Below are 27,738 nucleotides of genomic sequence, written 5' to 3'. Positions count from 1 at the left end.
ATTCTACTATGGTTAACTTCTAGATTCGAATATAAAGCTTGGTGTTTTTTTCTTTCTAACACCGATTAGATCATATTTCTCACCAACGATTTTTGTGACATCATATGAGTTGTTCCCAAAAGCGAACAAATTGGCTTGAAGGGTTAATTAAATAACAACTCGGGGGTCGACAAAATACTTTGGACGTTTATTTAGTGACAGATTACAATTAGCTCGAAAGACTTTAAAAACGATAGGAATGATTCTGGGCGCCGAACTTGTGTTTGCAATCGTATTTGTTATCTCTGCATTATCGACAGGTTTATTCATTACCAGTGCCATCTATGATTAAACTATTAAACTACCATCTAGGACAAGGCTGCCCAACCCCAGGCCCGCGGGCCATAATGTGGCCCGCGAACGAATTATAAGTGGCCCGCGTGAACCATTTTCAAAAAACCCGCCAATCCGCCAATTTGAAAAAGTGTCGCGGGTCTGCGGTAAAACAAACAATGCCGCTTGCGCGCGGTCACCAGTGTTGCCAACGAAGGCGATTTATCGCTATTTGGGCTACTCAGACCGAGAATCAGCGACGAAAAAAATCTAACCTGTTGAACTTACTTTTTAAACAAAAATACACCGGTTTTGATATAGTATTTTTTGCGTCCGAAATGGAATCTTGTAGCCACCCCCCCCCCCCATGGATTTCAAATATTTGGTGGGGAGCACTCATTTTGAATTTTTTTGTGAGGAATTATGTTTTATAGAAATTCTCTAACAACCCCCTCCCCCATGGAAATAGGAACCGTCAGGTATTCAGTGGCCCGCCAGTGATTCAAAATCGTCAATTTGGCCCAACTGTTAAAAAGGTTGGGCAGCCTTGATCTAGGATATGACAATATCAATATGTAAGTTACTACAAGACCTAGAGTGACAGCCGGTAAGCCGCGCGTGGTCCTTTTGCATACAATATTCTCGAAGATTTGTGCGGTCAACGCTTTGAATATTTGTCATTATTTGAACTTTTTCTGATTGGTTGAAAAATACATTGCAGTTTTGTCCAGTCACTATTAAAAATAATCTTGAGAAACTCAGCAGAGAAACTGACTCTGAATAAACTGATTCTATGGAAAAATTGAAAAAAAAGAAGTTAATTATTGTTATTTTAGGGCATTCCGGTTATAGGTTAGTCCTCTGGGTATTTGTAACATTTTTTTTGTTCATTTCGTTCGGTCACGTTTTTTGTTTGAATAAGTTTACAAAATGGAGTCTTCTTGCAAGCGTAAACACGACACCTTTACTTTTTATATCAAAGAATGAAAATTTTATGAAAGATCGATAGTGTTGTTTTTTCATTAATTAAATACTTCTACGGTTTTCGGTGACGGATTAGTGAGAGAGTATTGTGTTGTGTTCGCACAAACAGTTCTCCAACTCGTCGTGGGAGGAGTTTTATAAATAATAGGTTCTTTATATTAATCAGGGACTAGCTTTTTGCCCGTTGCAGGCAACTGATGGGTAAATGTGATAAGCGATCTGATGTTTGAATGTAGATGAGACGAAGAGTGTGGGGCTACACAATTTAAAAAAAGAAATGGATATTTTGAGAAAAAAAAGAGCCAAGGAGCTTACTGATCATTTTTTCACCGAGCCATTCGTGTTGTGTAGGTCGAGACGCGTAATTTGGTATCCATATCGTATGTACGGTTTTTGTCACCAACATTCTTCAAAAGTTGTTATTTTGGAAAAAAAATTTGCTCAATTAACACGAAAAATATGTATGCTTGCATGTGAATGAAGCAATGAATGTGTGACCACAAATGTATTGAAATATATGTTTGTTTAAAAAGAAATGAATATTTTGAGAAAAAAAAGAGCCAAGGAGCTTACTGATCATTTTTTCACCGAGCCGTTCGGATTCTGTGAGTCGAGACGCGTAATTTGATATCCATATCGTATGTACGGTTTTTGTCACCAACATTCTTCAAAAGTTGTTATTTTGGAAAAAAAAATTGCTCAATTAACACGAAAATGTATGCTTGCATGTGAATGAAGCAATGAATGTGTGACCACAAATGTATTAAAATATATTTTTGTTTTATTAAGAAATGAATATTTTGAGAAAAAAAAGAGCCAAGGAGCTTACCGATCATTTTTCACCGAGCCATTCGGATTCTGTAAGTCGAGACGCGTAATTTGATACCCATATCGTATGTACGGTTTTTGTCACCAACATTCTTCAAAAGTTGTTATTTTGGAAAAAAAAATTGCTCAATTAACACGAAAATGTATGCTTGCATGTGAATGAAGCAATGAATGTGTGACCACAAATGTATTAAAATATATTTTTGTTTAGAAAGAAATGAATATTTTGAGAAAAAAAAGAGCCAAGGAGCTTACCGATCATTTTTTCACCGAGCCATTCGGATTCTGTAAGTCGAGACGCGTAATTTGATACCCATATCGTATGTACGGTTTTTCTCATCGACATTCTTCAAAAGTCCCAGCGAGTTTTATTTTGGAAAAAAACATCGCTCTACAAACATGTAAAATGTAAAACTTTTATTGGAAAAAATTATATAAAAAAAAATCTTCAAACTTAATATATTTAAAAAAAAAATTACCAAAAAAATATATTCATAACGCAATTAGGTACCTACTCGTTAAAAAATAAAGAGACAAAAACTTAAAATATGAATGGCTCCCGGGGCGACGGTACCCATGCCCGCCTCTCAAATTTATTACAAACACTCAAACTGGAAAAATTTTTGATTAAAAAATGTTTATTTTACAAAACAATAACACCGCTTCACCCTATATAACTTCTGCGCTCTGGGTACAATTTATAAATTTGCGTGACGCTATTGATGTAGTTTTTCACTACGGGGCGACGGTACCACTACTACAACTACAACTACAACTCCTACTCCTACTCCGGCTCCTACTCCTACTCCTACTCCTACTCCTACTCCTAATCCTACTCCTACTCCTACTCCTACTCCTACTCCTACTCCTACTCCTACGCCTACTCCTACTCCTACTCCTACTCCTACTCCTACTCCTACTCCTACTCCTACTCCTACGCCTACTCCTACTCCTACTCCTACTCCTACTCCTACAACTACTACTACTACTCCTACTGCTGCTACTACTACTTGGTACAATTTATAAATTTGCGTGACGCTATTGATGTAGTTTTTCACTACGGGGCGACGGTATCCGTGTCAAATTATTTTTACCAAACTTTATTTTATTTCGTTCAAAAGCACTATCGATTTAAAAAAATATATACTGCCAAAGTAAGTACCTACACATATTTTATTGTTTCTTTGAATTCCATCTGTGTAGGTACCTGCACCTACTATTAAAAATTTACCGAAAAAATATTTACATAACGCAATTAGACCCCTACTCGTAAAAAAATAAACACATGAAAACTTTAAATATGAATGGCTCCCAGGCTAACCTTTTCCAATTTCTGCGCTCCTGGTAGAAATTAAAAATTTGGGTAACGCTATTGATGTAGTTTTTCACTACGGGGCGACGGTATCCGTGTCAAATTATTTTTTACCGAACTTTATTTTATTTCGTTCAAAAGCATTATCGATTTTTAAAAATATACTGCCAAGTAAGTACCTACACAGTTTTTATTGTTTCTTTGAATTCACAACATTTCGCTGCTTGTCTACGATCGGCTATTATCTCTGACTAACCAAAAGCCCGATTGTTGGCATTTTTTGTTAAAATAGCAAATGTCAAAAGTTTGGCCGGTTACTGTGACACATTTTGAACCGAACGCCATTTGTGGGACGGTCGAATAACGTTCCTTAACCTTCGGAGGATGATTTTTTTCGATAATATTAAAGGCGGACGGCGTATATGCTACGGATTGCAATCATCAAGTTGAGCGTGTAGATTTTATAAAAAAGCATACCGCGTAGTTTTTGCTTGATCACGTGACTTCGCGAAGCTCTCCCGATTTAATCAATTTTTTGCTTGTCGGGCGAACCTGGCGGCCGGAGAGAGTAATGCGCCCTTTCGTATAGCGCCGCGAGCGCTTCCAGTTTCCGCCGCTAGATGCTACTCAAATTTTTGTCGACAAATTATCCCGAACGAAAAAATTAGTAAACATTTTCATACAAACTTACACTGACTCGAGTTTCACGTTTTTACACGCAAAATTGAACTTGAATTCTATGCAAACAGAGAGACGTCTAGGTCTACTTTCGCTTGAAGCCTGAAACAAATGAAAGGCAACTTTTTTCAAGCACACGAAAACAAACCTAGTGTCCTATGCGACTTTAGGTGCGAGTGGTCGATTTTCGCCTAATTTTAAGCGACCAAATAAAAACAAAGAAACTGTGTATTACTGTATATATTTATTAATACTCCGCGTATTATATTGGTGACTCGATAGTCGACCTAGCTAGAAGCTGGCTAATTGGAATCTGGGCCAGTGAGATTGTCTGAGAGCCTTCGCAGTGTCCATGGTGACAACTGGCCACTGGCTCCATCTTGCAGATTTCCACGCAAGCTCTATGCACTGCCATCTGTGCGTGCATCTACAAAGCTTCCTAACATTATGTTATTTTTTTTTTATGTGACACCTCATAAGAGTGCCCTTGTCTGTAGAGTGTGAAGGCAGGGGAGCTATGTTGCCACTCGGTTGGGCAGCGTTGTGAGGAGGGTTAAGGTAGGGGCTGTAGAAAGGGATTTATTAATTGAAGAGGCCCAGATTATACTAAGGAGGAAAAACAGATTTCTGTAGTTCATTACAAATACGAACCGTCTTTCACGAAAACGTGTTGAAGAAGCGGCCCGTTCATCAACTGGAAATGGGTGTTTCGCTCCCGTACATCGAATTTGCATCAGGGATCAATGCTGCTAGCTCCTTAGAGCAGGCTCCATTAAATTACCTGTAGAACGGACTCAGCATGCCTACATTGCGTCTGTGCATTAGAGATGGCAATCGGTCTGTTAACAATGGATTGTCAATCAGAAGGACCGCCCTCCTTTGCACATAATTAAGAAGATTTATCAATTGTATTTATTTTCTAGTAACCATTTGATGTAATAGTTTCTTGCAATGTTAATTGATTATACTTGTTTTCCAGTTTGCTTCAGATGTCCAAACCGCCCATGGTGATCAGGAGAGGTCCCAAGGGCTTTGGCTTCACCATTCACACAATCCGCGTCTACTTTGGGGAGACAGACTATTACACCATGCACCATCTGGTTTCCGTAAGACACCAATAATATATTTTACAATATTAAATAAAATTGTAAATGTTAAATTTTTTAAATACAGAACAGTGAAACTTTGAACATATTCTTTGTAGTGTTATCTTTTCAAAACAGAACAGTGAAACTTTGAACATAAATACTTTGCAGTGTTATCTTTTAAAGACAGAACAGTGAAACTTTGAACATAGATAGTTTGTAGTGTTCTCTTTTTATTATTTTAGTTGAATAACTACAAAAAATCGTATTTTGGAAATGATGTAACAGATGGCAAGGATAGCAAACTGGTGTGATAGTCAAAAGAGTTAGGCATCTTATGCTTCCATATTCCATGGCTTTGAAATGCTTTTGTGTACTGTAATGCTCATTTTCGCCAAATTTGTGGCTTGGCTCCTTTGACATCTATGGCTACAATTTGTATGAGAACGTATGGAATAAATTGGGACTGGCTTTTACCGAACCGAACCTTTAGTGTACTTCTACTACTTGTCTATGTATATTTCTTGCCATTTCTCACTTACAATATGTTTTTTTGTTCTACACTTGTAATCTCTGTAATATTTTGGTGAATCACCATTTTATTGAAAGTATGATAAATATATTATTTATTTTCCAGGCTGTCAGCGAAGGAGGTTCAGCTTGGCAAGCCGGTCTCCGAGCGGGCGACCTACTAGTGTGGCTCAATGGTTGCTGCGTGGCGGGTCTGCTGCACACCCAAGTCCTGCGGCTGCTGCTGGCCAGTCCAAGACAGGCATCCCTCAGGGCTCTGCCATTAGACCAGACTACTATACAGGTAAATAAATGGCTTCTATTACAAAACAGAACATTGTAGAAAAGAAAAACATATCTTACCTATTATTTTACCATGTTCTCTTTTATAAATGTTCTGTTTTATTCAGTGTTAATGTTGGGGTGTTTCACAGAAGTTCAAATGTAATATTGTCAACAAATGCCCGATCACCGCCATTTTTGTTTTTTGACATTTGAAGCTTTTGAACAATTTTTGATCAGCAGAAAATCACAATTGTTGTACGTTTGTTACGTTCGTCAGCTGATCTCATCTGATAAAAAGCTGTAAAGGACTTCAGCTTTTAACTGGGACCTTTCAAATGTAATAAATACAAAATGACGTTTCTAGAATCTTTCACTCTCAGGCCCTTCTTTCACAGGAATATGCGAGTATACGATACTGATGTTTTGTATTTACGTTGCAAACAACTTGTGCACAGTCAGCACAAGTCCCTACTGAAATATAAAAACCTCTTGAAAAACTGACTTTCATAACCCCACTCACAGCTACTGTAGTTATAATTTTTTGTTGTCTATTTTGTTCCTTGCATTGATCTAAAGCATGTGTATTGTTTTGCTAAAATATCATATTTATTAATTGCTCCGCCGTGTTTAAAGTCTCAGCAACGTAAGTGTCAAAGATACTTTTCAGGGTCCTCTTTTAAAGACAGAAGAGTGAAACTTTGAACATAGATACTTTGTAGTGTTATCTTTTTGAGGCAGAACAGTGAAACTTTGAACATAGATACTTTGTAGTGTTATCTTTTAAAGACAGAACAGTGAAACTTTGAACATAGATACTTTGTAGTGTTATCTTTTAAAGACAGAACAGTGAAACTTTGAACATAGATACTTTGTAGTGTTATCTTTTAAAGACAGAACAGTGAAACTTTGAACATAGATACTTTGTAGTGTTATCTTTTAAAGACAGAACAGTGAAACTTTGAACATAGATACTTTGTAGTGTTATCTTTTAAAGACAGAACAGTGAAACTTTGAACATAGATACTTGGTAAAGACTTCGACAGCTGGTTGTCGGAGACTGACGTCACCGACGAGTTTACAACATGTAGGAAACGTGTGCCTGTGTTCCAACCTCCGCACAGATGTATGGCAGTAGTCACCAAGATACTTGAATCATCGAGTATCGAATACTTGCTTATCCCTGTGGACGAACGACCTTAATGGTTTTAAATGTAATTTTCGTCATTCTAACAATTGAATCTATTTCCAGACTGGCGGTAGAAAGCGTGGTGCCTGGGCCGGTAGGGCTGTGGGCCGCGGAGGCGGTGGCGGTCAGGCGGCCGCCGCAGGCAGTCGGCGGGGCGCGGGCCACCACCAGGACAGGAGGGCAGAGCCTGCGGAGCGCCGCCGGAGGGCCTCCCTGTTCCGGCGCATATCCAGCAAGCGGGCCTCTGCAGAGATGCAGCAGGTAACTAAACATTCTCTTCTGTTATTCAGACTCTTGGCATGACCTAATTCAAGTATTTGATTCTCTAGGTCATGTCATGTTTTTCTCAGGTGTCCTCGACTTCTTCTACTTCCCACTTTTGCATAGTATATATTATTCTCCTATATACACTCCTTTCTCCGTTCATTCGCTCTACTTATCCAAACCATCTAGGCATCTCTTTCCATTCACTGCGTGTCACATAAATATTTTGTGACAAGAGAAGTTCTTGCTTAATTGGGTTTATTTTGTCTATGGGTATTTTTTTCGAACTTTGGCAATATTTTGAAGGAAGGAAGGACAGTTTTGTTTATGGTCACTTCCTCCCCGGCCCATTAGGCCGGTGGGTCGGTGGATCCAGTCACTCTCCTTTAAAGGGGCTTCAATCTGAGTTAATCATGTGAATAGAAGTTATTATTTTCTTTCAAAAAGGGCGCGGGGTGTTTATCCTTTCACGAATAGTTCGTGTTGATTATTATTTCTAGTGGGGATTATGGAATCCCGCTTTTCATCCAGTGTTGGCCGTTGGTCATATTTGTATACTCGTGTTTCGGAACTGAAACCGTAAATGGATCGGTCCTAGCTATGGCTAGTAGTTGATGGCTGAGTTTCCCCGCGTCGCGAAGGAACGGATTGCTGTTCCCGAAGTCTGTAAGACGAGCCTGGTTGACTACCACGTGCTGCAGGCCTGATGCCCCTGCAGGCGTCCATTGAAGGAGTTGCGTCCTCCCGCTTCCCCTAAGAGAACGGATTGCTGTCCTGGCTCCGTAGAAGAGTCTGGTTGACTACCACGTGCTGCAGGCCTGATGCCCCTGCAGGCGTCCATTGAAGGAGTTGCGTCCTCCCGCTTCCCCTAAGAGAACGGATTGCTGTCCTGGCTCCGTAGAAGAGTCTGGTTGACTACCACGTGCTGCAGGCCTGATGACCCTGCAGGCGTCCATTGAAGGAGTTGCGTCCTCCCGCTTCCCCTAAGAGAACGGATTGCTGTCCTGTCTCCGTAGAAGAGTCTGGTTGACTACCACGTGCTGCAGGCCTGATGACCCTGCAGGCGTCCATTGAAGGAGTTGCGTCCTCCCACTTCCCCTAAGAGAACGGATTGCTGTCCTGTCTCCGTAGAAGAGTCTGGTTGACTACCACGTGCTGCAGGCCTGATGACCCTGCAGGCGTCCATTGAAGGAGATGCGTCCTCCCGCTTCCACTAAGAGAAGGATGTCCTGGCCTTCTTCCCGGGTCCGTTCCCCGCTACCGAATACAAGTTTTCGTTCGCCATCCGTTGTTAGTCTTTCGTCTCTCGACCACGTAAAGTTAGTTTAGTTTGATTCAGGAGTCCATCTGGTATGTGCCTATTTTTATTCCTATGGTTATATAGTTATTATCTGTACTCCTTTGTTGTAACTTTTGATGGTTTCAATATATTTTCCATTAAGAATTCACTCTTATTATTTATGATCTCCCAACTTACTCTACAGGAAATTAATCCCACAATCTTGAGATGAGATCTCTGCTCTACCGTTTTTTGTAAACATTGGAATGTACCTACATTACATTTCACCATTTCATACATTACATTTGGCGCCCCAACTTTCACCGTTACAATCTTATTAATCTTATTCACTGCGCTATCTTCAGTTTTGCATTCTTTGAGAATCTCCAAATTTCTAACACGGTCAAACATAGTTTTATCAGTTACAGGATGAACTTACACAGGTGTGAATTTCACTTACCAATGTTACAATGCCAGAATTACACACATACCCAATTACACATGGAGAAAATTACACCTACCTAAATAAGACCTACTGGAATTGCACATGTCTAAAACATCTGTTTTTAATAGGCTTAATTTTTAAAGTGTTTATGTTTGAGCTAATCAAATTTCGTTCATGAAAAAAAAATGATTTAGGTTAGATAGATATTCTGTAAACTTTGAATAATTTGTATTGTTTTCCATTCCCAGATAGTATCATCCGGCCTAGCTTCCCCGGTGGCCGGGGGTCCGGCCCCCCGTTTCGGCTCTCCGCCCCAGCGTATCAACGTGCCCCCTCCCTCGCTGCTGCTGGGCCCCCCGACCCCCACCCCCAGTGATGGAAATCCTCCCCCGGCCAGTCCTGCCAGCCCCGCCGGCGATCGACCCATGCTCGGCGAGCAGAAGTCTCATCACTATCAACGGTGAGTTATTTTGCCGGCGAACAATATTTTATAACAAAATGTTCTGTACAGTTTGAGAAATAAGATTTTCAATAAGATTTATTCGTTCGTTTTTAAAAAAAATTTGAATGTAAATATATAATTTTTTAATGCAAAAAGTTTTTTTTAAACCACTGGTATTTTTAAATATGTAGATTTACTTGAATGACTTCAGTTCCTGGGTAGGAAAGTTCAATTCTCAGTTAAACCAATTTTTTTTTTATAGTTTAAAAAGACATTTTAAAATAGGTGTACTGCAGTAAAAAAGTAGTTTTGTTTAAACAGTTTTTTTTTTTAGTAACGTAAAAAATAATTTTTAAATCTTATTTACATTGTGTTCTAATTGCTGTTTTTAACATGTGCTAAAACCATTGTTATTTAACCTTTCCGGGAGTAAGTTACGTAATTCTGGCTGTGCTCTGGGGAGTGAGTTTTTTTTACATAAATAAAGATATATATTTTTTGATTAAATTTTATGATAGTATGCAAAATAAATAACAGCCGGTATCTCTGTCGATAATGATGTAAAATGTTTAAAATTGGTGTAAAGTCACAGGAATATGCCCATAGATGGCAATACGATGCATATTTACAGAATATGCATCGAATATGAATATGCGACCCCTGTCGTCCATAGCCTTCCATACTCCTTTGGCGAAAGTGTGTACCGTCGTTCATTCGCGTCCATACTCCCGGAAAGGTTAATAATTATTCATACTAATTTTTCTTGCACAGTAAATTAATAAGGAAACCTTATTAAAACCTCAAAGAAAATGGTCTCATTGGTACATATGTCTGTCAAAATAATTTGTTTGATTTGTTCTAACCCAAAAATAAAAATCCTTTCTACAACTTCACTCTAAAGCAGAAAGTCTGTTTGTGAAAGACAAACACAAGAAATGCGATGTGGATTGCGTGTTCCAAAATCGATAATTTTTGTGATAGTTCGAGCTACTTAGTATAGATGGCTCTAGTGTTAGTAGCTCATAGAGTTTCTACAGTTCTCCAAGAGATGTCTCTAGTATGTAGGTATGCCCCTCCAGCTCAGAATTGAGGCGAGCTAGCATTTAATTTTAAAGAGATTTGCATGTTGGCCTCCAGGCTATCCTACACACTCCTTCTCAATTATAAGAGTTTCTACTATAAATATGCTAAACGGGCTAGAACTAAATTACATAACTCCCCCGCCTTTACACTATACAGTCAGGGATCGGTTTCCATTAAAATCTTCATGCAAGGCATTTTTAGTACGTGTATTTATTCAGTCCTCTAATCAAAAACTCGCAAATGGTGACCTCTAAACTATTTTCAGCTTGCAAAAATGTTTCCAACATGAGCTATGGAGCTTCTAAACGAGGTCTGCAAATGCCCATGATGAAATATTTATTTGTAGCTGTACAGGGTGTATCAGCATGTACCCGAAGGATTTTAACTAGCAATTAATGAGCATATTTGTTGTATAAATGTAGATGTAATTTTAATTTTTTTTTCAACTAAAAATAAATAATTTTCCATCACACATCGCCACTGGGTCCAGCATAGCTCTCGTCAGACGAGACAGAGCGAGTATCATGTGATCAGTTGCGACATATAGCAATGTGATTAAGTATAGGAAGCTATCTGACATCCACTCGAGTGATAACTATACAAATTTAGGTAATTAAAAAAATATTATAATAGGTTAAAATATGGGGCGAACGGTGAAATCTATGTGAATTCATTGGCTTTAAACCGCAGTAAGCAGTTCATATGTTTCCATATTAATATTTGGATATTAATTAAATCAAATGGCTGAATCAAAATCATCTCCATCGCATGAGTGGATATAAGAACAGTGTTAGGTTATGTTTCTCTTCGTGAAATTTTGTGAGGTTAGGTTAGATTACACATCTAATATGTAAAATAATACCACTCTCCATCAGTGTTATTTCTGGCAAAACCATAGAATAAAGAAGAAAATTAGAAGTGCCTTCTATTCAAATTTGAATGGAAACCAATGTGCCACTCACTTAGTACCCTTTGGTTCTAGACTATTTAGCACGCAGTCTGTCTCCCTTACACTTGCCTGAAATTGTATATTGCCATCCCATTTGAATTTCGTGGTGAAACACAGTTTTGTATGGAAATATAGGGCAAATTGGGCGTATATTTGGATCACGAAACACGCCCACTAGACACTTCTTGTGTTATTCTTTATTCTATGGCCCAGACTAACCTCGATTTGCGCCGCACGACTACAAAGGTATTTTTTTGTAAAGTTAGTCCATGCTGTTTAATAAATGTATGTAAAATAACACTCCACTCCGTCAAGCTCCACTCTCACTTGTCCAAACTAACCCCTGACTAACCAAACCCGTTGGTGTTCAGGCCTTCCACCCTGCACGGTCTGAAGCACAAGCTGGGGGGGGCGGGGGGTGCTGGGGGAGCGGGGGGTAAGGGCTCCCAGGGGGGCGCCGCGAGACGCAAGAGCGCCGGGCACATTCCGCTGTCCCCCCTCGCGAGAACTCCAAGCCCCGGGCCCGTTGCCAGTAGCCCCACAAGGTGAGTTTTAACAATGATAAACGATGGTAGATTAGTCAAAAGCATGCCATTCTAACAGGTGTATAATCTGACAAATTGTGTAGTGTGTCCCAAAAAGATTTTTAAAGGTAATGCAAACAGAGTTGAGTCGAACACAGATGCATTGCTGTCATACAGCATGTTTCAAACATGTTATTCGAGTTAACCTGTTGACCATGGGATGAGAACACGGAACCTTGCAAAAATTACAATGAGAGGTTTGCTCAAATCTCGAATTTTTTGTATATTCAAATTCTATGATTGTGTACATTTTTCTCCCTTTCTTACAATAAGAAGGCATTGAAACTCTCAAAGTGTATTACATATGCACTGACACACACAATCCTAAACATGTGTTGTTCCCCTCAACTCTAACTGCGTACTACAATAATTTTGGACAACTTAATAGTGAAACTTTATTGATAAAAATATACAGGGTGTCCGGAAGTAAAGGGCACTAACTACGGGGGTGATTCTACCTGAAAAGATAAATAACTTTTTTCGAAATTTCAACGTTTTATGGTAGTTTTGAGGTAAAATAGTTGAATTGTTTTAATGGAAAAATATTTTAGTATGGGAAAAAAAAGTTTTTTTTTTTTTTTTACTTCTATCATCATGTAGAATCACGTCCCGAAGTTAGTGCACTTTATCCCCGGAGACCCTATATAGTTTCCAAGCAAAGTAATAAGAGTATTTTAATTATAAGGTCAATTGGGGTAAGTGCATTATTCGTACAATTAATTAATCAGTTTTGAAAACACATAAAATAAACCCTTGTTCGCACCGCCACTGCTGGGTATTTTAATAATTTACTCTTTTAAATATGTGAAAATATTCCATTTTTAATTCCATTCTAGTGACGGGTGACGCCAGTGTTGCGGATGCATTTCTCCTCCATAGACTTTGTATGCTGTAAATTATACACGGCGACGTGGTGCGTCACAAAGTCTATGGAGAAGACACGAGTCGCGCCACGTCTCTACCACTCACCACTTGTATATAAACCACGCGTAAAACAGACAGTAAATATATATTGTAAAAAAGCAATTCGATTGATGTTCGTCTTTTCGTGAATTCAAGCTCTTTCATTCAATGCTTAAAAATATTGTAAAAAAATTTCGTCAGACATTTGGAAGAATTTTGAATTGACTGTAATTGCCCCATAGAATGAACTTACCCTGACTGACCCTATTGTATTTTTTTGGTTGTTGCATGATATTTAAAAGTGTTGAAATTTTAGGTTTTAGATATCACTGTATTGCTTTGGGTGTTGATTTTTCTTAGATGTTGTCATATACAAATTTAATTGATGTTTGTTTGTTGCATCAATAATATCTGTATTACTGTTTGAAAATCTTAACTATGAACCAGAAAAACTGTTTGTTTCTGAGCCAACAAAAACTCATGAACGGAGAGTTCTGGCATTGTGAAATTTGCACAGCTTTTTCTCTCTGGATTTTCTAGGTCAACGCAGTTGTTTTCAGGATGCAACGTATTTCCATCATGAGCTTTGCAGCTTTATAATTGTTATTTTATTGAATTAATTGTATTCTTTTGTTTTGTAGATTTTCATTGCAAGTAGTAATACTCATGTACGTAAATTAATTAATTTTAATATGTATAAGTTATTATGAATATATTTTTAATTTGCCACTTAATAAAATTAAAATTTTATCACCTCCACAACAATACAGCCAATGATGTTTTAACACTGTCCGTGTGTAACTCTTAGGACGGGTTTGTTTCACAGAATTTGAATAATTCACAATATTAAGGAGGGGTTATTTCACAGAATTTGAACAATTCATTAAATTTCAAAGGTGATTTTAAAGTTATGTTATTATTTCAGTTTTGTGAAACAACTGGCCAATAATGATGTAATAACAGAACTTGAATAGAACCTTCACAGAACTTGAAAATCAGCTATGAAATTTGATGAATTGTTCAAATTCTGTGAAACAACCCGTCCTTATTTTAAAGTTCAGTGAAAAGACCTACACAAGTTCTGTTACTACCCAAGTACTGTAAAACAAATGGTTTATGATGAAATGTTGAAAGAATAGAACTTTCACAAAACTTGATTTTTAACTTTGAAATTCATGAAATTAAATCGGGTATTAATTTTTCTTGACTATTTAAAAAAATAGTACAATATACCAAGGTATTTCTTATAATTCATCGTTCCTTTGGCTGTGTCAAAATATGGTCAGAGATATTTATGTTTTAAAATTGTAGTTACTTTGTGGTGGAACACTATTGAAAATTTATAATATATCTTTGTATACACCGTTTTATTTGAGTTTAATATTTTGAATACAACCAACTACTTTATAACTAACTAACTAACCATCACGCCGTTTCTCCGCAGGGGTAGGCAGAGAGGACGGACCGCTAAATAACTTGGTCTTGGCACACACTCCTAGCCTCATTCACATTCATACATCGTTTCATACACACTCTTCTATTATTCTGACGCTTGACATTCGCTCTTCATGCCTAAACTATCTAAGCGTCTCTTTCTCTCCTTACTTCATTCACAATCACATATCGTCTCACACATACTCTTCTGATATTTTGACTATTTGCATATTTGATTAACTTTATTAATTTATTCTAAAACCAGTATAATACAATAAAATCATCTCACTCGGGAATTCCTGTGTTGAGATGTGCAGTTTTACAACTATAGTAAATATTAAAAAATGCATATAAACTTAATATAACTTTAACCATTCACTTACACATCATTATATTCTCATTGCACGCCTTTCTTCGTTCATCCGCTCTAAATACTCAAACCGTCTAAGCGTCCCTATCTTAATCTTAACAAATACGTTCATTATAATGCGCTAAAGAATGCAAATTGACCGAAACTAGATGGCTTTAAACTTTGAACCCAAGTAAAGTGTTTTATACATAGATATATTTTTAATTTTTAATAAATGTATTTTTCCTTTCCCCTGGTTAACAGTTTGTATATTTTCTTTCCTAGGTCGCAGAGTATTGATTGCGTTATAATATCTATTTCCGCTACCAAATTGTAATCTCCTATGTAACATAAGGTAAACTAGAGTAGAGGGCTTTGGAATAATTAATTATCATCTATTTGCTTTCTGTATTGTTGATTTATCACACATTCATAATCTGTGTTATTTATTGCTTCTTAAACAATTAAACCGTCTGAGACCTAAATTCTGAACTTTTCAAAATTTAAATTTTTTTGAAAATTTAAATTTTTTTGAAAATTTAAATTTTTTTGAAAATTTTAATTTTTTTGAAAATTTTAATTTTTTTGAAAATTTTAATTTTTTTGAAAATTTTAATTTTTTTGAAAATTTTAAATTGTTGAAAATTTTTTTGATAATTTAAATTTTTTTGATAATTTTTACTTTTGAGAAAAAATTTTTTTTTTTGAAAATTATTTTTTAATATGAAATCTCTGCTTGCCGCTTGGCCTGGGTGGATGGGGTAATGGTCTCATAAGGTTTTAATAATATTATTTATTCATAATAATCTTCTGGTAAATTTTCTAAACTATTCTTTTTACATTACATTATCTTTACCAAGATTTTCTTTGTATATTCTTCATGTAAAATATAATCTTTGTCACAACATAATATTCTCACGGTGCTTTTTGAATTTGTTCATAAAGAATGCCAATAATGTGTGTATCATAACAATGGCTTCTCTTTAAAAAAATGTGAATATTATAATATTTATTTCATAAATTTAAATAATTCAACTTTTCAAAGTCAAGCATGTTGTTATTCTGTTTTATTATTTATTTAATTAATTTTTCTATAACAAAACTTCATCGCTTTTTATTTGGTTAATATGTAGTTATTATTGCTTTAAAAAAATATATATTATGTGCTTTTACATATGAAATATGAAAACCATTAAAAGTCATGTACATTAATTAATAAACAATATAATCATCTTTAAATCGAAATTTAATAATTATGTGTCCTACAAGATAATTTAATAAAATTCAATATAATCCCTATTACATATTCCATATAAAATTGCTAATTTAAGTGCAATTCCTATACATAAATCCATATTCCAACCTAATATTACGTTTCAATATAATCCCTATTACATATTCAATATAAAATTGTAAATTCCTAATTTAAGTGCTAACCTATACTTAAATCCATATTCCAACCTAATATTACATTTCAATATAATCCCTATTACACATTCAATATAAAATTGTAAATTCCTAATTTTAGTGCTATCCCTATACTTAAATCCATATTCCAACATAATATTACGTTTCAATATAATCCTTATTACCACCTATTATTAAAAATCCATGAAATTTCTATTGTCACCCAATATTACACTTGAACATTACATTGTATTTTCTACTACTACCCAATTTCTTATAACTTGACATTATCTCCTATTACCACTCAATATTAAAATTCAATACAATCCCTATAACGTTTTTACATTGGGGATATATGATAAAAAAAAAGCTGTGTTAAAAAAATCACTATATTATGTATTGGGAAATGAGAGAATTCTATTTTCTGTTTTGTTAACCGTGATATATCGAGTATGATTTGAAATTTTATCTGCCCTGATGTTGGACACTGCAATGCTGTCCTAAACATTGGCTAAAGAAGGAGGTAGCGAAACACAGCATAATACCCCAAAAACAAATCACTATGTATAAGTGATATCGAAATCGTGTAACTCTCAAAATAAAATAAGGAGAATTTTAAAAAAACATGAATACTTTTTAAATAGTTTGTATATAGCGTGATGATCTGTATGCGAATCCACACAATGCGACATTGTGCAAAAAATTGCCAGCATTCTTAGTGCATGCGGCTGAACCAATCGTGAGGGAGCAGTCTAAATTCTGTCAGAACCTTCCAACCAATCGCAGGGCGTTTAAGTCGCTTATGGTTTTTAATCTTTTTTAAAAGACAATATAATTTTATGTGTAATTTTAATTATTATAGAATAATTATATATTCAGAATCAGCATTTGTTGATCTTTAATATAAATATTTTTTTAGGTCATACTATAATTCACTGCAGTTCCCTTATTATCCCTAATACTACCCAATATTAGATTTCACTATTATTCCTATTACCGCCAATATTAAATTTTAGTGTAATTCCAATATTATGATCCATCGTATTATTAAATTTCAATATTATCCCAATATTTAATTATAATCGCTATATTACATTTCAAAATACCTAATCCCAATTTAATGTTTCAACATAATCCCAGTGTTACATTTTCGCACAATCCCAATGTTGTACATTGGGATTGTGTTATTCCAATATTACATTTCAATATAATCACAATATTACATTTCAACACACTCCCTATATTAAATTTCAATTTACCTAATCCAAATTTAACATATAAACATAATCCCAATATTAAATATCAGTATAATCCCAATATTACATATCAATATATATAATCCCCCGTAAATACCCTGCGTCATCATATTCTCCTTGCAGATCGCCCTCCCCGCTGGCGGTGGCCTGCGCCCACGGCGGTCCCCCTGTGCTGGGCCCCCCGGGTTTGGGGGCCATGGGGGGTGGGGGGGGGCGGGGGCGGGAGCACGCTCGGGCCCCCGCCAGGGCTTGGCCCCGTGAACCCGCCTCTCCCCTACTGCGGAGGGCGCTCAGCCCTGATAGGTATTATTTTTATTTTGGTTTTTAATTTTTATAATAATTTTTTTATCATCTTTTTTTACCCTTCAGCATTTCTTAAAGTATCATATATTATTCCTAATTAGAATTTTCATACTTTTCCGCACTAACTATTTGAATTATCAGGATGGTGTATCGCAGTGAGGGATGGAACTGGCAGAGGAAGGATGAAAGTGTATACATGAGAATCTGTGCTATGATGAGGTTGTTTTGCGACACCTCAATGGGTTACAGATAAGAGCTTGGTTCTCCTCTCTGCCATTTGTATACTTATGATTACGATGGAAGTCTAAATCCCCCACACCAAAGAGAGTTACCAAGTTACGCAATATAGCGCACTTACTGCAGAAAGTCTCCCGGCTGATCTTTAGTTGGGCCCACGCTAGAATAGTTTACTTCTACTCATCACACAGTTGTTAGAAGATCACAGGCATTTCTGATCACTGATCAGCTTCTGGAGAACGACACTACTTGAGATAACTAATTCTAAGCGATCACTAATTCTACAGCGATTAATGTCAAACTGAACAACTAAGCGAGATTGTTACAGAGCAAAATTTTTAATTCTACGGTGATTAATGTCAAACTGAACAACTAAGCGAGATTGTTACAGAGCAAAATTTTTAATTCTACAGCGATTAATGTCAAACTGAACAACTAAGCGAGATTGTTACAGAGCAAAATTTTTAATTCTACAGTGATTAATGTCAAACTGAACAACTAAGCGAGATTGTTACAGAGCAAAATTTTTAATTCTACAGCGATTAATGTCAAACTGAACAACTAAGCGAGATTGTTACAGAGCAAAATTTTTAATTCTACAGCGATTAATGTCAAACTGAACAACTAAGCGAGATTGTTACAGAGCAAAATTTTTAATTCTACAGCAATTAATGTCAAACTGAACAACTAAGCAAGATTGTTACAGAGCAAAATTTTTCATAGATAAAATAAATATGTTTGCAAGTGACGAAATGACAAGCCAAAATAATATCAACCAGTTGACTGTGGTGATGTCCGTGACCTTGAGAAAAAAATGACACGCCGAAAAATTGTAGAAAATTTATTCGAAAGCCACCAGAGAAGCTGTATACATTAAATACAAAGTATTTTCTAAATCAATATTTAGTGCAAGCGTCTTTAAACTTATTCTGCATACAGTTCCTTTGTGTCCCATCCACAGTTGACATGTTAAGATACATTATATCCTTGCCAGGGAGAATTTTTTAATTTAAAAATTCCAAAAAATCTAGGCAAGTGCGTTGCGCTACTAGCATATCTTCATTTCTTCTATGAATGCTCTGGTTGTCAAGAGGTTAAGAAGGAGACGCTTTGATGGGTTTGATATGTTGAATGAATGAACGAAAAAATCAGTGTAAATAAAATATATGATGCAAAATCATAATACTCATACTCCACTCTAACCTCGTAAAAATCTTTCAGACATATCTCACATTTCTTATTTAATTTACTTAAATTTGTTTTTTAATTTAAAATTAAACAATAACTTTGTAAACATCACTTATAGGTAAATACTTAATGTCGACCGGGTTTCGCTACAACCGTAGCTTCATCAGGACAGTATAATACTAAACCTAAACATCTAAAATATAAATTAACATGTGTTGATATCACGGTAAGTAGACGGTCTGAGCTACAGTGGAAGAGGTAGGGATAGGTGGGAGATTGAGATGCGAGTGCTCTTTGTCAATAGGGAACAATCTGAGTATAGGGCTTTTATTTAGGTTTATTTGGTTGTTGATGACTTTGCTATTGACGTTTTTGGCTTTCCTTAACTCTAGCGCCTCTAAGTTATCCAACCTAAGGCCTATTCCGTTTTTATGTAATAGACTGACGCCAGTGTTTTTGTCAAACGTATGGTTGGTTGATAATGAAGAAATAAATTTGTTTTATTTAAAATATGTTTTAATCAAACAGAATTTTAAAACAATAATCATAATGTATTATCAATCATATTATGAATAAATTGAATCTGTAAACATCATTTGCATACAAATAACACTGAGAATACCACCTCATGGCGTGTGAAATAAAAAATTAAAAAATGTATTTACTGTACAATATTTTTTTCTTCATACTGTATGGTAGAAGAATTGGAGATGTCTGAGTATGAAACGGCAATACCGACTGAATCCAATTCAGTGGAACCTCTCATAACGAGTTTTATTTCTACAGTTACTTTTATTCTCTTATGTACAAATAATGTCTGAACACAAGTTTGGAAAAATGTGTGATTACATGCGACACTAACGTGCTAGCAGAACGAGTGCTAACCAATGATTGACGCATTGGCGTTTAAGTCCAGGCTCGCAAGTGACTGATGTGAAGATGGCACTTGCCCTTTCTGCGTCACTCGTTATGCAAAATGTCGCTCATTAATGTAGCATTTTTTTCATCAGCTGTTTTGCTCGTTGTGTGAATTACTCGTTATAGGATGTGCTCTTTATAAGAGGTTCCACTATACTTGATTTGGATCATGTCAAGAGTCAGAATAACAGATGGGACTGTTTGATATGATGCATGAATGTGAATGGAGCGAGGAGTGTTCCAAGACAGTGTTGTGTGGAGGTCTATTCTCTCTGCCTACCCCTGCGGAGAAACGGCATGATGTTTCGTTAGCTTGTTTTCAATTATCATTATGTATTTTTTCTTCTACTTTATCTATCTATATTTTAAAACTTTTTATTCACTTTTTGTACTAACACTTTTTTTTTTTTTTCACAGTTAACAAAATTATTCACACTTTCTTTCAGCTTTAAAAATGTTTATATAACATATAACAATAAAATAATATTTTACTATTGTTGCTTATAATCACCATATCATTTTTCTTTTATAATACCAAAGTAAGTACATATAGAATAAAATAATCTTATTATTTTCATGTTATATGTTATCACCACTTTAGTGTTATTAAAAATTAATAAAGCATGTTTATATTGCATCTAGCATCGGTAGCCTTAAATGTTTGATATTGTCTGTCTGTAGCCTGCATTTATAACACCACAACTATCTGTCTTGACTATTCGGTACATACATTTAAAAAAATACAGGGTGTATCGGCACGTACCCGACAAACTTTAACCAGCTATTCCTTAGCATATTTGGAGTAAAAATCTTATGTGCACTTTGCTGTCCGGTAATGTTTTTTTTTTAATAAAAAAATTTATTATTCATATTTTCACCACATGTCACCATTGTTTTATCCTTTGTCAAAGTTTGAAAACCCATCTGGCAATATTAATTCGAATTCCGTTGAATAATGCACGTGTGTACCTATATTGGCGCGCTTTTACAATCACAACGAAATGGCACGGCACCATTCGTCTCATTTTTAACTATTATTATTTAGTGTGTGCGAAAGAGCGAAGACGCTTTTCGACATACTTGCTTATAACAGCTGTTGAACACGAAAAGCAATGCCAATGATAGTGATGGAGTGTGGAAATTTTTAATTTTTTTGTTTTTCATTGAAAAAAAAATGTTACCGGACAGCAAAGTGCCCATAACATTTTTTACTCCAAATGTGCTAAGGAATAGCTGGTTGAAGTTTGTCGGGTTAGTGCCGATACACCCTGTATATTGAAACAGTATTAATAATCACCGAATCATAAAAATCCGTTTTGGCTCTGTCGAGACTTGAACTCTGAACCTCTTACTGTCCAGAGTGGTAGATACTCTCAGTATTGCCCTGGTACAATACCACGATTCAGAATTGAAACATTGCTTGAAATGGCGTTAGCCGTGTTTGGTGGCCAGATATGTATAACCCAAGTACTTCCTCTTTCCTTCTCCTTCCCCACCCCATTACTGCCAGCCTCATAACATACCGCAATAGGGATGTCTTAGGCTCCGGATAAATAGTTTTTAGCCATTGCAATAGCAGTTAACCACTAAGTTATCGCAACAATCTTTATTCCTTGTTAATAACTTAAACTTAAACTTAACTTAGTGTCCTTGAATACGCATCACAAGTGTGGAACCCAGGCTATGCAATACATAAAAATAGAATTGAAAGTGTTCAAAATAGATTTTTAAGGTACCTTAATTTCCGCTCTTTTCGATCTCATATTAGTAATGAAGACTGCAAAGTTCTTCAATATACAGACGTTAACTTTCCGAAGAAATATAGCAGATTCGGTAATGTTATTTAAAATTACACATAATTTAATCGATAGTCCTGATCTTCTTCAACGCCTATTATTCCATGTTCCCAATCGCAACAGCAGACAGTCGCTTACTTTTAATCTCCCTCATTGTAAGACCAATTCCAAACAAAACTCATTTATCTACAGATCCACACGTAATAATCGATTTGTTGAATTAAAATATATAATTTGTTTTTAAATATATTTTTTCGTTACAGACTTCATCCTCGTTCGGCCGAGAGTAAATGTGCCCTGATTTCTCCGCTATGTTGTGCTCAAGCTGCCAATTCGAATCCCGCCCATTCCCGTGGCAAAGGGGGCTCCGCCCTGTGGCGCCCTCTTGCATCTGCGGCCCCCCCGGTCTCCGGGGTCCCTGATAAGACTCCTGAACCCCCAGAAAACCACAACAGCGCTAGCAACAGCAAACATCACTTTGGTGGCTCTGTGCAACACACTTTGGGTCCTTCGACCAATTCCAGTTTCGCCGTTGTGATACCTCAGCAAAAAACTTTGCAACGTCAGCAAAATTCTGACAGTCAAGCTGGCAACTCAAACTCAGACGACAACAACCACAGCTCATCAAATCATTCCAATTCCGATGTTTTGGGACAGTTTTCCGTCATGGAAAGCGGAAACCAAGCGAGGCTCTCCATGGAAGGCGGAAGTCAGGCACGGCTTTCGCTGAGCCTCGCCGCTCCGGGAGAACTTTTGCCGAGAATCGCTGAAGAAAAAGATTCGCCAACTAATGCCGCATCTACTATGGTCGGAGACGAAAGAAGCATTGAACAAAAGATAGCAGAGTCAGAAAAACAGATGTTGGTCGTCGATCAGAAAGGTGTACCAATTTTGAAAGATCAGAAAAACGAAAAGAAAGTCACTCAAACAACGTGTTTGGACGATACTTTCGATTCATCGCTCAATTCTTCGTTGGATACTACCCAGACTTCCGAAACAATAATGGATTTATCAAGCGATTTTAACACGACTGGTCCTACGTCGGATATTTCAAGTTTTTTGGATATTTCCGACAGTTCGATCACAAGCATGAATGACGATTCCTTTGTAGAACGATTCATCCATAAAAATATGCACGCCAGCCCGTCTCGCAAACGACACGAGGAAAAGAAAGACGTTAAAATGATTGAGCCAAATTTTAATGTGACCGAAACAAAGAAATTGGGTAAGGAAACTAAATTGCCTAGTTTGTTGGAAATGAGTTTGAAGGACCCCGAAGGGAATAGTAAGAAATGTCAGCAACCTTTTCAAATCATATCTGAAATGAACAGGAACCAAGAATTGCCGAGATCTCCTTCGTTGGTCGAACAAATCACCTCGAAACTTGAGAGTTTGAATCTGAAATCAGTACAAGAAACGAGTCAGTATTGTCGGTCTCCTAAAGGATTCAGTGATAGCCAACAACGGTTCTTTAAGGGTAAAATGGACGGACAGGAATCTACATCGAACAAACATATTATTTCTCCCAGCAAAAAAGACTCACCGCCGACTAAGACTGACGCAAAAGAAACGGTTGTTGCAACTGGTGTGGATATTGTTAAATCTGATCAAATTCCGCCCAAAACTTACGCAGCCGTTATCAAATCAGATGCAATGTCCAAATCTGCTATAACTCCAAAAGAGACGGTCGTTGTAAATCGTCAAAATTCATTGAATAGCAAAAGCATGGAAAAGCTTGACCAAAAATCTAGTGCATCGCAAACTGGAGCAAGTGTAATTCAGTCCAGAAGTCGCAGTAAAGAAGACTTCTTGAACAAAATTGATGTCAAAGTTTCAAGTGAAAGCATTTCAAAGACAGGTGGAATTAATTCTAAATCTAATGATAAAAGTGAAGATAAATCGACAAAGGATAATTGTGATAAAACTATTTCACCAGTAAAAAATGCGAATACGTGTAAATTACCAGAAGCGAGTTCCAAAATGAAAGTCAGTCAGAGTTTTACAAAGGATACTTCTTCAAATGAAGCCGTAAAGCAATTGGATTCACTGTCTAAGAGTCAAAACATAACGAGGGCAGATTCTTCTAATTCAGAATCAAAGAGTTCCATTGATTCTTCAAAGTCTTTGAATAAGTCAGATTTGTCTTGTATGAAAATCTCAGATTCGAAGATGTCAGATTCTTCCAGTGGGGGAAATTCAGATTCACCCAGTGTGAAAATGACAGATTCTTCTTCGAGTGGTGGAAAGTCAGACTCAAATGTGAAAAAGTCAGATTCATCGTCGAGCGGGGGAAAGTCAGACTCAAAAAAGTCAGATTCTGTCAAAATGTCAGATTCAAGCGGGTCAAATTCTGACTCATCTCTCTTCAAAAAGCCAGACTCGACCAGTGTGAAAAAGTCATATTCGGCCAGTGTGAAAAAATCAGATTCATCAAACGCTCAGATATCTGAATCGTCAAGTTCCCAAAAGACAGATTTGGTAAATGGGCAAAAATTGGATTCTTCGAATGCCCAAAAGTCAGATGTCTTAAAATTGCAGAAATTGGAACCTTTGAATGCCCAAAAGACAGATTTGTCAAATTTGCAGAAATCAGAATCTCCGAATGCCCAAAAGCCGGAAGCTTCAAATGCCCAGAAGTTGGAGTCGACGCACTTGCAAAAGTCCAGCTCTAGTATGACAGGCGGCCAGCAGGGGAACAGCGGCGTTCTCACGTTTGCCGAGAAGATGGTGAAAAAGAAAAAATGAGGTTTGCTTTTCTTCTGGAAGTAAATAATGCCCTAGCGACTTCTAAATATTGTATTCAGACCATGAGATGAGATGAGTGCACACAATTATTCCAACTGAACTCTCATTAATAACTTTAACAAATTTATACATATTATTATTGTGGAGCAATCTAATAGAACACTAAAATTAATTTTAACCAATTAAAATCGGTCAACAATCATCAGGTTATAACTAACTTTAATTAAATGTGCAATAACTGCTTTTGTAATGTTATGATTAAAAAAATAATGATAATACAAATAAATTTTCTTCCATGTTTAAAAAAAAAAGGTTTTCTTTTTTTTTTAGTTTTGCTTATATGATTTAGCCTCCTGATTTCAAGATAATATGTTTTCGAAACATTCCTTTGTTTGATAATGCTGCAACAGGCGAAAAAGCTATTAAGCTTTTCTCATGAATCTAATTGAAAATTTTAATGGCACTTTTGGCTAGTACTTTTTTTATAAAAATATAGAAGGCGCTGCATTGTTTATTCCAGAAATAAAAGCTATTGTCCTGGACTTCTAATTATTGTATGTAAAATTTTAATTTTAATCATTGTATTGTCCTGCCGCCATAGTTCAATTGTAATCTCTCTTTCTGTTGAGATAGAAGAAGAGGTCACAACGGAGCTATGTGCCGCATATACTAATTACTGCTTGAAATAATGCACTATTTGATCAAAATACAGGGCACCTAGAAAAAAACTAACGCATTTAAAACTTCATGCCGGTAAAACTATTTAAATGCGTTGGATTTCTCTTGTGCGCCCTGCTTTATAAATAAAATTTTTAATAGAATACGCGAAAGTAAATTTAAATATTTATTATTAAATTTATGTGTTTAATATAAAGTTTTTAAATCTTATGATATTTTTTTAATTAAGCTCGTTGTAACAACCTTATCTGTCTCAGGAAAATGACCCTTAAACTTCTATTTTTCTTAGGGGCGACAAAGCCTATTTTTGAATGTAGATGAATTTGAATATTCGTGTAATAGGAAGTTAATCATTTTAAGCAATCTTGACCCTTAAATAATATGATAATGTATTGATTAAATGATGAATATTGCATATAATGTCACTGCCATTACGTAGGAATATTATAAATATGTAAATTACATTCATAGCTTAGTATCGAAGTTGGCTTAGAAAAGAAAACAAGGATTAATTTAAAAAATATTACTATAAATGATCATTTTAATAACTTTACATAAAAATTTTAAGTATCATTCTGAAATGTTGTCACTAATCCCTCAGGCCTCTGGCATTGCTGTCAGAAGGTCGGAGTATTTCTGCTTTGTAATAAAATCCAAATAAATTGAATATTTCTGAAAGTATCCTAAAACTAAAAACTGTTTTCGAAAGGTGATGAAATACGCTTTCAAAATTTATTATGCAAACATTTAAAAAGGGCTCACTTTATTTTTGTCTAAACATTGAACTCAAATTACTGATAACAAAAAAATTCACTTTTTATTGTACAAATGAATTATTTTGTTATTATTATTAATTATTTATTCACTTTTTTGTCTCATATAAAAATAATTTATAAAAAAGTTTCATAATTTTTTCTCAGATTGCGGTCGTAAACTTTGGTTTTGCTGAGGTTTACATTTAAAATTTTCTATGGTAAACTTATAGATTTGAATATAAATCATGGTGTTTTCTCTTTTTAACACTGTCTAGATCATATTTCTCACCATGACAGTAAGGGAGATACAAAAATTTCTATAAGATTTATATGAGCTTCCCAAAAGCGAACAAATTGGCCTGAGGGGTTAACAGCACCAAAAATGCTTCAAAATAATTTTTTATTCACTGAAAACTGATGTGAATTTTGTTGTTGTTTTAATTTTGTTGAAAATGCTAATCAATTATTAATTTGTTTTATAGCTCGAATTGCTCGAAGTTAAAGCAGTTATCCGATATTAAAAAAATGAAGTGAAATATCCCTTGAAGAAATATTATAACATAAGACATCACTTTGTACGTAACTTTTTTGTATTTTATTCAAGCTTTTTAGCGTACATTTTGAAAACAAGGTAAAAACCTAATCTAACGCTTGCTTTAAAAGAATTCACAGCAATTTTATTTCATTTTGAGCCACTTAAATAGATTATATTTTTCGATAATATCGTCAAGTTTTTTTTGGTGTAAATAACGTAAAACAAATGAGATAAAGATGTTTTATAAATAAAAAAATGTTGAGATTGGAGAAAACCTTTCTATTAGGAATTATGCAGACAGGATTAATCACATTTACGACTATTCTCGGACCGTTAAAGCTTTTGATCAAATTGAGATAAGCTGTCAAGCATAACAACATGATCGATTTGATCTCAAATGCTGGAACGGGCAGAGGATCAGCATTAAACGGGGACTGTTCAGATGTCAAAGTTGAAACAGTCCCGACCCAAGAAAAACAGGTACATTCACAGAAGTGTCCTGTGCTAATAATAATATAAATTGAGCCCATATATTCACAATGTGCATATCTCAAAAGTTAAACAATTTATTTTCTTCATATTAAAAATATATATCTTACGTATTGGTATAAAGAGAATATTTTAACGTGTGCGTTTTGCAATTTGGAAAAAATATTTATTTTTCTTGAAAATTCAAAAAAAATTATTATTAAAATATATATTGCGAAAACATTTTTAAAATGTGTGATGTGAGTGTTGTGTGTCAAATAGAAATGTAATATTCTCTGCCTACCCTTTAGGATAGCGTAAAAGAGTTTAAAAAAATTAATAATTATTAATTTGTGTTAAAATTGTACTGAAAAAAAAAATTGTATGAGTTAATAAATTTCTGTGATTATTAATTATTGAAATGTAAAAATTAATTACTTTTGCTTCGTTAATGATGATTTCTTTGTGGTTTTTTTTATATTATTAAGTTATTTCTTTTTAATACCCTTCTGTACCACGCTAGCTAAATTATTATAGTTT

General features: G+C 35.6%; 1 protein-coding gene across 4 annotated transcripts in view; it reads left to right on the top strand.

Annotated features, from left to right (window-relative positions):
* dop (microtubule-associated serine/threonine (MAST) protein kinase dop) overlaps positions 1-27,738 on the top strand; it is a 234,599-nt gene extending 206,861 nt beyond the window's left edge. For 3 of the 4 annotated variants that reach the window (XM_089649173.1, XM_089649174.1, XM_089649172.1), the window contains exons 26-32: positions 5,094-5,220; positions 5,837-6,013; positions 7,244-7,441; positions 9,417-9,628; positions 12,014-12,187; positions 17,699-17,878; positions 22,281-27,738. In XM_089649173.1, the coding sequence (XP_089505299.1) occupies positions 5,094-5,220; positions 5,837-6,013; positions 7,244-7,441; positions 9,417-9,628; positions 12,014-12,187; positions 17,699-17,878; positions 22,281-24,762 (3,550 nt within the window). In that variant the 3' untranslated portion in view covers positions 24,763-27,738. Of the gene's footprint in view, positions 1-5,093; positions 5,221-5,836; positions 6,014-7,243; positions 7,442-9,416; positions 9,629-12,013; positions 12,188-15,197; positions 15,268-17,698; positions 17,879-22,280 lie in introns of those variants that run through there. The other variant, XM_089649175.1, reaches the window with a different exon arrangement.

Source organism: Hesperophylax consimilis, chromosome 29, assembly GCF_061612785.1.
Source record: "Hesperophylax consimilis isolate HC1 chromosome 29, BYU_Hcon_1.0, whole genome shotgun sequence".
Taxonomy (NCBI): Eukaryota; Metazoa; Arthropoda; class Insecta; order Trichoptera; family Limnephilidae; genus Hesperophylax; species Hesperophylax consimilis.
Note: the sequence above shows the minus strand (reverse complement) of the source record. Positions and strands in the feature narration are given on the sequence as shown.